Source organism: Botrytis deweyae (assembly GCF_014898535.1).
Source record: "Botrytis deweyae strain B1 chromosome Unknown BDEW_046, whole genome shotgun sequence".
In the NCBI taxonomy this organism is placed as follows: Eukaryota; Fungi; Ascomycota; class Leotiomycetes; order Helotiales; family Sclerotiniaceae; genus Botrytis; species Botrytis deweyae.
Window position 1 is genome coordinate 255395 of NW_024066253.1, and position 10570 is coordinate 265964.

The 10570-nt window shown below is 43.5% G+C and overlaps 3 protein-coding genes across 3 annotated transcripts; 1 reads left to right on the plus strand and 2 right to left on the minus strand.

Moving 5' to 3' along the window:
* Positions 1 to 590: 590 nt before the first annotated feature.
* EAE98_011314 (uncharacterized protein) lies at positions 591 to 1526 on the plus strand. Its single transcript, XM_038958936.1, has 3 exons — positions 591 to 770; positions 831 to 888; positions 947 to 1526. Exons 1-3 carry the CDS (start codon positions 715 to 717, stop codon positions 1349 to 1351), a joined length of 519 nt encoding a protein of 172 aa, XP_038804776.1. The 5' UTR covers positions 591 to 714; the 3' UTR covers positions 1352 to 1526.
* A 21-nt stretch (positions 1527 to 1547) lies between these two features.
* On the minus strand, positions 1548 to 2611 carry EAE98_011315 (uncharacterized protein; the record flags this gene model as incomplete). Its single annotated transcript, XM_038958937.1, has 2 exons — positions 1548 to 2063; positions 2117 to 2611. 2 exons carry the CDS (start codon positions 2609 to 2611, stop codon positions 1548 to 1550), a joined length of 1011 nt encoding a protein of 336 aa, XP_038804777.1.
* Positions 2612 to 3602: 991 nt separating this feature from the next.
* EAE98_011316 (uncharacterized protein) lies at positions 3603 to 6981 on the minus strand (the record flags this gene model as incomplete). Its single annotated transcript, XM_038958938.1, has 4 exons — positions 3603 to 3851; positions 3906 to 4292; positions 4347 to 4769; positions 4819 to 6981. The coding sequence occupies 4 exons, from the start codon at positions 6979 to 6981 to the stop codon at positions 3603 to 3605; spliced, it is 3222 nt and encodes a 1073-aa protein (XP_038804778.1).
* Positions 6982 to 10570: the final 3589 nt, after the last annotated feature.

The following is a 10570-nucleotide window of genomic DNA, read 5'->3' on the forward strand; positions in this document are numbered from 1 at the left end:
CCCTCGGGCAAACGACAGTCAGATCTGTAAAAGAACCCCCTTGAATCATTCAACATGCAATATGTTATCAAACCACCACCACTTACCAATTCCGCAGCCGCCGACCGAAACCCGAGCATCCGAGTATCTCAAAGTATCATCATCTCAAGGTAGACACCAGGATGCGCCAAGCCTATCAAACAGAAACGTCCGTTAGTTTCGAAACCGCCCAAAGGAGCAAAGTGGAAATAAAAGAATCGATAACCCATGAAATCTTTCAAGATCTGGGTACTTCTTTATTAGAAGAGATGAATTGGCGTCGTCCTGGGTACGAAACTCGAGGATTGAAATCTCATGGTTTTGGCAGAAAATCAGTACAAAGTACAGTATGCTTTCTCAGATCGTCATATCAAATAGAAAGAAAGACCTGGATTTTACATCAGGAAAAACGATGATGCACATGTAGGTGAAGCTTAATTCGGTTGATCGTTGAGTTTATTGGAATTGATCATCCTCGTGTGAACATCCAGAGTCCCCGGGCGCCATTTTTATTTTGTAAGTTCAGCCACTGACGCCTCAAATGTGGCTCGGGTCATGGATAAACAGAGCTCCGATATGAGGCCATAAGGCTCAAAACTTTCCGATTTTCAGCGAGCCTTAAGAAATTCCAAGCTCGTGAGGTCACAATCGTAAATTATACCTTTCAAGCAATTGATTCTTCCTACACCAGTCAATATGGGATCTGGAGCTTCGAAACCTGAGGAACCTCCCAAGGCACAAGTATGGTCTAGGTAATTCTTCCCAACAATGTATACATCTTCCGTCAAGCAACCTCTAATAGCATCCGGTAGTGAAACACCTGTAAGGTTCTCGGAACAACTCATAGATTCTTTGCAATCGAGTTCTGAGGTAAGACTCTCTCCCAGATATATAGATTTGGGAATGCCAATCTAACACACTTCGAAAGTCCGATTCTACTCGTGCCAAAACTCTCGAACTCCACATCCAAGCCCGCGTCGCCAGCGAACTCAAGAAACTCCAAGAGCGCGCCAGCAAAGACTTCGAAGAATTAACCGCCAAACTCTCCACCGAGGAATCTTCGCCCCCATCTGAGGAGAAATCTGCAGGTGACAGCTTAAGAAAATTGGGCAGAGATGCGGTTCAGAAAGATGTGGAGGGCTTGAGGAAGAAGTTGGAACAGAGGAAGAAGTTACAGGAATTAGATGAGGGGGTTGAGAATGCAAAGAGTGCGGTGGTAAAGTGTTTGAGGGATAACGACAGGAGGCCGTTGGATTGTTACAAGGAGGTAGAGGCTTTCAGACAAGAGGTTAGGAGGTTGGAGGGTAAATGGGTCGAGGGTATTGTTAGATAAGGAAAGTATGACTATTGGAGGGGAGATGGGAAGGAAGACGGATAACAAATGTCGAATGAAGGACGAAATGATGGAAAGAAACCAACGAAGGTGTTCAAGGGCCCACCGTGTATAGAATATGTGTAACAGAAATAATGCATGGCGTGGAAGTTTGGGTACACTATCATAGACTATGTGAAGTATTAATGCATCAGATTCAAGTCTCGCTATAATCTACAGGTGCTGGGTCTAATGGAAGCTCTCCCGAGTCCTGGTTCTCAGATGTCCCACTTCTCGCTTTTGCTTCCTTCAGTTCCTGGGCTCTCCTCAACCCTTCCGCACGCTTCCGCTCCTTTCTAGCCTGAGGATCCTCCCAATCCTCCCCATTTTCTCCTATCTTTTTCTTCTCCGCCGGATTCATTGCCTCGTTCAATAATCCTCTAAATCTCTCTATCCTTTTCGTGTTCTCTTTGAATCTCTCATTGGCAATTCTCATCAGTGTACTTAACTGCCCGTTATCGACAAGGCAAACTCCTTGATCAAAAGCCTCGTGATATACACCGACCAATGATTCAAGCGTCAGACCCATGCATCTTATTCCTACCATTGGAGTTGCTGGCTCGGGTGTGGTAGATATTAGGTTCAATGCGCCACTTTCTCGAAAACCCGCTTGTAATGCAGCTGATAACACTTTTTGCGCTTGCTCCAAAGACGCGGTAAGGACATGTAGGATCTACTTGAACGTTAGCATCTGGAACTCAAGAACAGAGTATTCAAGTAACATACCATGGGCTCAAATTTAAAATGAATATGCCGTAAATCTCTTTCGTTGCTCTTCGGGAGAGGGATCATAGAATCACCATCATTCGCCCGCATTCCCAGCAGTTCACAGAGAGTTCGTTCATTTTCTCGCCTGCTCAGTGCCTCGTCTTCAATTGCGTCGTGAGAAACATACAGCCATTTTCCACCCCCTCCCTTTCCGCCAAATCCGGCAGTCTTCTCGGCTCTCACATCCGGAATAACATCCATACCAGTCTCGTCTTGAAGTTGAGATTTAACTCCATCCTCAGAATTCTTCTTCCCTTCCAAAAATACGCTAACTCGCCCAGCACAACTACTAGTCGTGACACAACCTTCAAGAGAATTTATTTCATCTATCAATTCTCGGATGCCTTCATCCACGGACCCTTTGGGAGATAGGTCGTCATATTCATCTGTAGGAACAGCAAGCTTGCTTAATATTAGCTTCTTCTTGCTGATGAATGATTGAGGTAGAGACATTTTAACTCTCTTGTGTCTCTCATGTGATGGAGGGGTGAAGACTTGGTGGGGGAATGTATGGATCATGAAATCATTGGGTGGTGAAGCGAAGGGCTTGGATGGTTAGTGGCCGGAGATATTCCGAGACTTTTCAATGAACTTTAACATGTTCCTTTTTCTTTCCTTTCTCTCATATGCAGATGATGATACTCATCCAATGTCTTCTAGCCATCAGATATCTAGATTTGTTTCCTACTTGCATCTAAAATTATCGAAAAATCTCTTCGCTTACAACTTCCTCACATAGAGATATGAAACTCATTATTGGTAATTGCATATTATTGAAAACTTATGGTATTGGATTTGTACTATCTGAATAGACAACTACAGAGCTGCAAACATCAAGATGTCATTAAAATGACCTCAAGAAGCGAAGCAACCAAAGAAGAAACTTGACCCAAATCATCATAATCTCAAATCGAGTATCCCAATCAAATGATTTTAAAAACTCAAATCACTTCGAATGATTACGCAAATCACCAAAGCATCGATAGCTGTCGTCATGAGAAAAGTATGCAAGAACAGATCATGCAAAATCTGACGTTCCAGGTGAGACCAGATATGCCGGACTTCTCTCAATAGTAAGACCCTTCAGGATGCGAATAGAAGGATATCAACAATGCTGTTCCTTCAATGATGTGACGATACTTCGATGATTTCGAGAATAGCTTCACGATTCATCAAGTTGGTGGTAGACAAATTTAATATGAGGAAAGTAGAAAATATGAACAATCGAGGACAATCGAGGATTTCACGAAAATTCAAGTCCAGCTGTTATGATTTCCGGGAGGATTCGAAGAACGAAAATATCCAGATATCAGGCTTACCTGACGAGAATTTTGTGAAATGCCTAAAAAGTTCGACAAAGTATGTCCGAGAATTGAAAACAAAAGCGAGGTGGTATCTGAAATTAAAGATTAGGACGTATCACTGCTTGGTAGGTACGATTCTATCAGTTAGATGGCCCGGCCTCCAAAGCTGGAGTAAGTGCTCGTCGAATTGCTGTTTCAAATGCAGCCCACTCCTTCACAGCAAGTTCGGCAAGGGTCAAATCAAGGCAATTAGTGTAATCAACAAGCGTATCAAGATTTCCAAAGAGGCTTGGAAGGCGAGGAACCTCTTCAGCTCTGGCTGCAGCCTTCTCGGCCAAGGTGAGTTGCTTCTTCTCAGTAGTTGCATCATGAATAAGCTTGACATAGTACTATGGTTGCTTAGCCTGTGCTCTCAATTAATCAAGATTTCTCGGGAGACTTACCTGAACGAGATCATACGCAACATCCTTTCTTGGTCCAATGGTCCAGACATTGCTCCAGAGATCAGCTTGTGGTGGAACCCCACACTCAAACGCGGTTGTAGGATCAATTTTCATCTTGTAAACAATGTTGTCTTTCATACAGGGACTGAAACCTTCGCACTTAAGAGCAGTACGCCAAACTCGCTTCAACAATTGTGCATTGAGGTTGACTGGATCATCATTGTTGTCGACACGTTCAACAAGCAACCCAAGCAATTGCATCGTGGCTTTGTACAACAGCTCACGATCTTGGCAGGTAACGTAGTTGACCATTGCCCAAGGAAACTTGATCAAGGTGCTGACAAGACATTCAAATGGTCGTTGAGGACAATCTTTAGAAAATGGGGACTGTTTGATATCAGTATAATTCCGAATCACTCAGGCAGACTTATGATTACTTACACGTTGTGGGGACTCAACATGCTTAACCAGCATAACCAACTCTTCACGGCTGACGAACCCTTGGAAGCCAGAGTTATACTTGTCGTTCTCATCACGTTCAATAATCGTGGGTTTGTTTCCGTGCCACTCAACATTCTTGGCTTTTGGAAAGAGCTGCTTCATCAACTCTTCCTGGGAAGACAACTCGACTTCAACGTGACGCTGCCCAAGACGACCACCTCTGCCGCCCATGCGATTCATATCGAAACGCGTAATCGCATTTGAAGCCTCAGAGAAGTTGACAAACTCAACATAGGCATCAAGTGTCTTGCTGGTGACACGCTCCATTATAATATGGATGGGCTCATGGTCATTCGAAGCGGCAATCTTTGCATTACGGCCGAGAAATGCAAGAATCTCTTGTCTTGTCACACCATATGGAATCTTTGAAAGAATTAGTAGTTGATTCTTAACATCAGCGACAATGACTTACGTTTTTGATTCGCATAACACCATATTGCACAGGCTTAACTTGGCGGCAGTACTCCTCGAAGGGCATGAATCGCATGTCAAGAGCTTCTTCGGCAGTTGGCGTAACGGTACCATTTCTGGTCAACTCGCGAAGCAAGGGGCTCATACCACCAGCATCTCCGTAACGAGAATTTGGGCTGAAAGGAGCAAGTGTGGTGACAGGATTGAAGGGATTAACGCTAAGAGCGCGTGGGGTAAAACCACCTGGGATGGCGTCGTGAGAGCCATTGATTGGACGCTGATCCCTACCAGCGTCATAGTTCGACATCGTAGGAGTATTGTCAATTTCAGCAAAATTCTCACTTGTGACAGAGTTTTGGCGCGAAACACTTCCACGAGTCGGTGTATTTTGTACCCAATCGTTAATGTGCTGAGCACGATCTACAGATGCGGTGATGGATGTGCCGCGATTAGATCGAAGCAGGGGTGTGAATTTAGGTCTCGGCTCGGAAGCAGGAATGGCAGCAGATAGTGAGCGACCGTTGGACGATACAGGTGATTGAATGCCGTTGCTGCTCTCTTGACTTGGCTCGCTTTCCTCACTTTGAAGGCTTCGCTTTTGCTGTTGAGGAGTATGGACAACAGATCGAGGATTGTTGCTAGTCGCTGTGTAAGGCTGATTGCCAGTATTGGTTTTGGAAACTTGGGTGTTTTGCGCTTGAAATTGTGGCTTTGGAGGAAGCGGGTGATGAATGGTACCGACAGATGCAAGCGAGGTATACTGTGCGTTGCGAGCATTGGCAGCCATGTTATTGTTGTTGGCTACAGCCGAGAAACTTCCATTCGAACGATTCTGTTCTGAACCATTGTGGCCAATGCCACCATTATTGCCGACATTACCGACGCCGCTGCCATGGCCGTAACCATTGTTCTGAATGCCGTTCGGGCCGACACCATTTGGACTCATGCCGCCAAGGCTGAGGTTATTAAATTTCAAGTTGGATACCATACGCGAGGCTGAACTTGGTGTAGAATTTGGACCATGATAATTGCCACCGCCACCATTGTTGTAAAACTGTGCTGGATTCATTCCAATTGGTGGAGCAGAGTAGGTCTGGTTGTATTGAGGACTGTAAGGATTTTTAGGAAATTGAGTGGCAATTTGTGGTAATTGTGGTCGCATGCCCATGTTCTGCTGTTGGAAGTTAGGTTGGGTTGGAGGACCACCATGCCCATTGAAGCTGAATTGATTTTGATGCTGGTGCTGCAAATTCCCAGTGTGACTGGTGCCCATTTGAGGGTTTGGGGGACCTCCGATTTGGCCATTGTAAGATGGTGATTGATATGCATTGTTAGCACCACTGAATGAATTCATGCCATGCATGCCGTTCGTACCATTCAACCCCATGGCAAAGTTCTCTTGTTGATAAGCTTGCTGTTGTTGCGTCTGGTATTCATTCTCATGATTATAAACTCCAGCAGAAGCACCGTTCACCATGGAATTTTGATTGGCAAATGGTTGAAACTGAGCGCGGCCATTGCCAAAATCAGGTGCCGCAAAAGGTGGAGGCTCAGCAAAAGGACTTGGATCGCACATCTCAACTCCACCACTATCCTCATAATCGGATGGCAGGTTCCATGGGAGTGGTACCTGTGTTCTGAAGGAATCGTTTGAATTTGCTGAATCCTGACTTGTATTTTGAAGATTTGCCAGAGATGGTGGAAAGCCATGTGGGTTGTTGTTATATTGGAATGCGTTCGGAGCTGGCTGGCCAGTGGGCAAATTAAAGGATGCCATGGTCTCAGTGAAAGGTGCGTTCCACTTGTTGATTGAAACAAGGATCTGCTGTTGTCGATCTATGATCTGTTGTTGATAAATAAAAGGTGATTTATCAACAAAGGCAGGTGGAGGAGGTAGGAGACAAGATGAAAATGAACGAGGTGGGTGAAAAAATGATGGAGTTTCTGCAAATTCAATGGATGTTGCAAGAGGATTTGAAAAGAGCAAGTTGTTTTGTTGTATTGTTGGATACAAAGGATTGATGGTGGAAGAAGAAGGCGATGGTGGTGAATAAGTATTTGAACTGTAGTACCGCCTTTCACTTTGAGCATGGCTCAAGCGTAAGTTGTCGCTAGGGGGACCAATTCCCCAATGAGGATCGCCGCTTTGAGGACTTGAAACCATTTTTAATATTCCCAAGTTCAGACGAGAGTAACAAGCACTGGCCAAGGGTGAGGGACAATAATCAGAGTATTGATGCCAAATCTTACCTTGACAATGGTTGATGGTGTGTTGAGTGGAATCGAATATCTGCATTTCCAATCTTTGTGGTGTTGTGACGAGATCGAGGAGTAATGAGAAGGTGAAAGCAAATTTATGGCAGTCAGTGGTGAGAAGTGCATCTATGTGAATACATATAAATCGTATGATTGACCTAAGAGCCATTCTTAAGAATATGGCTGTACATATGGTGCAGCAAGATCATCAAAAGTGGGTGATGCATTCTTTCAGTAGAAGCATCTGGGCTACACATGAAAGGGATGTTTCATGCATAGAAATCTGGAGGATCCTGGAGATGTTGAGAATTGGGAAAACCCACATTTTGAGTGGTCTAGTATCTATATATTACATGTATCAGTGCCTGGATTGATTTCTGATCTGTTCAATATGACTTGAATACTCATCGTGCATACACACTAAGTTATTTACGCAAGTCATAGAATCTCGTTACTTTCTCTTCATTTAGTTGATTCCTTAAGCCAGCAAGACTTGTGTGGATGTTGCCCACGGGCAAAGCCCTGGTATGATGAAAGATATCCGGTGATATTGGCAATAGATCTTGTTTCATTTTTTGATTGTCAGTGTATAAATCAGAGATAATGCTTACTTGGAGTTTCACTAAGGGTGACATCAAATACGGATGTACACCTCCTCTACCCATGCTCACACTTGGAGACACTCTAATCCTCCACAGTCATCTTTTCTCACTGATGATAAAAATCGGTCATGGTCAAGGCTTTGACTATTCATGACAGTATGGTGATGTCAACTTAGCGATATCGATGATGCCAAAGCACATGAGCTGGTTGGACAACAGTTGTCCCGGAACTATGACATGGCCATAAGATCAACTCATATGTAGCAGCAAGCAACTAGGGCTTTCATTTGTTATTATTGTTGTTTGGTTGCTAACAAACTGTCCTGCGTAATGGACTCTATATATCGCCAAGATCATGCTGTGGTTCATGTATGATGTAAGGCTTGAGATTTTTGGCTTTCTAACGCCTCTCGCGTATTTTTAGGGGCAAGTGCGACTGTAGATGTCCCACCCGCGATGGAAACGCATTTAAGACTGCTTGAGAGGAGTCTATCAACTAATTTTGTTTGGTTTAGACTCGATCCATTCAACTCATAATCGGTTTTTGGTTTACTGGTCGGCTAGGAATGAACTTAATGTATACCAATTCTTGATCTCCGGATGATGAAGAGATTTGTTGTCGTATCGAAATTTGAAATTAGAGCCATGTGTCGGAAAATACAGCTGAGTTATCTTTTCTGATCATTTAAGCACACGATCCGGCGATTTTAACATTCAGTATCATGAGTTTATACTTCACGTCACATTTCCATCGGCGTTATTAATAAGAAGTCAAGTTGTGTACGTGTGAGCTTTCGAATCCATAATCAATAGATTTATGATTGAATGGAGGCGAGATAGGTTTGAGTTTGATCCATCTGTCGTTCTTCAACTTAGTCTTGACCGTGTAAATCCATATATGTATCGTGTCGTGACATTGATTATCTATCCATCAGTCTCTGCCCAAACGCAGTGCTTCTATCCAAGCTCTTAAACAATCTTTGCACCAGGGCACCCCAACGCCGGGACATCGAGCTCACACTTGCTTAGCCAGGATATGCGAGATGGGTGACAAAGCCCAGGCTATTGCAAAAATTAATCCCGATGTTCTGACTGTTGTACAAACCCTTGACCGAGAGAGAGGGAGAGAGCTTGATACATTGGAGGCATGGGCTGACACTTAGCCATCATAAGAACAGACTGGTAAGCAGTCTTCATGGTGCTCCAACTAGGGAGTGTAATTACGGAGGTTTTTACGACGGGAAATTATATAGAGTGTATGTAATTTGGCAAGATCCTTACAGGCTGTGGGCACATGTAAATACCAAATAGAGTATTCTTGTTGCTTGTCAAGTAAACCACTGACTTGGGATCTTGAACAATAGAAATATTACTTATAAGGCGATGAAGGGTATTGCTGTGAGCACCAAGGACATTAAAGGCTTAAAATTGAAGAACCACGTCCCTGTATCGCTGTGGCAAGAATTGTTGGGATCGGCAATCCCACCCATCAAGAATCCTCCTTCAATCCTGCGTCTTAATGCTCGTAGAAATAGGCTTTGTTATCTCATGAAAGACTTGCCCTTAGATATCCTCTCAAGTCAAGTTTGACTATTTAGCCGTGTCTTTTAACAGTGCTTCTCCTAGTAATAAGGCGACATTCTCGAATGCCCGCACAACCGATGTAATGTTGAAAGTTTATAAGAAAATTAATTTGATTTTGCGCGAGAAATTGAAAGAGTAAGACGAAACAATGACGGCTTTCCTGGCCAATTACCAGAGTCCGTGTTTGCTTCGTCAAAATTCAAATTTGACATGGCCTGATGCTTTGAACGTCTTTTTAGAAGGCTATTCAATGTCAAAGATACTCGATTTTATCCCCTGATTCTCTTTCCAGGCTGTCACTAAATCGGAGAAGACCCCAGTTGCTCTCAACCTTGGCTGACATGACAATCTTAATGGACTGAGGAAGTTAGACTTGTTTATGAACTTGGCATCAATCGAGTGTTGAAAGCAGGAATTTCTGTTCCCTTTAAGATTGTAACTGTCATTCACTCTGTTGTTCCCAAGTTCGAGAAGTTCCAGATATCGCCTACTGGCGGTATCATGACTGAGGAATGATCGAGGCAGGATTTGATTTATGAAGCGCTAGAAATGTCATCCGTAACACCCGCTCATCTTTCACACTGTGAAGCTACCTTCACCTGCTTAGTGCATTGCAATTTAGATCTCTGCTTTGTCAGATAAGCCTCTTCTGAGTAAACCGTCACTGACCTAACATTATTTTTTCACAACTATGCCATAACTCAAGTCCCAGAGGTAATCGATAATACCACTAGGAACAGAATTAAAAGGTAAGCGGCACACACTGAGTGAGCCAATTGTGGAAAATCTGCTATTGTAGATAGAAGGAGCTTGGATGAAGTGGTGCTTTATGACTTGAAGAGTATCTGAAACATACATGAGACCAGCTAGTCACGGTACCAACAACAAGATACAAAGACCAGAAATTTAATACCTATTTACATGCAATAACAAGCAGCTAAGCGTCTGGTGTTTTCTTCTCAATTGGTCTTGAACTTGTAAGCCAGATACACTTCCAATTAGATGTTTCTGCAAAGTAAGTGTGAAATAGATAGGTAACACCGGCGTCTCAAAATCGTGTAGCCCTTTTAGCTCAGTAATTAGGCCGATACAAAGAATAAACAGCCCAACCCCCTCGTAAACACCCCAGACAAAGCAAACAAGAAACCCATACGCATGCCGTCCCACTGCTAACCATCTATCAACATTGCACAAATTTTCTGATGGAATAACAATCTCAAGAAGTGTCTCTTGTGAGTCTCAAGTGTCCATATGCAGATCAATCGAGAAGTCCAAGTCACGCTAAAATCCAGCAACAGCTTGCTTCCAACT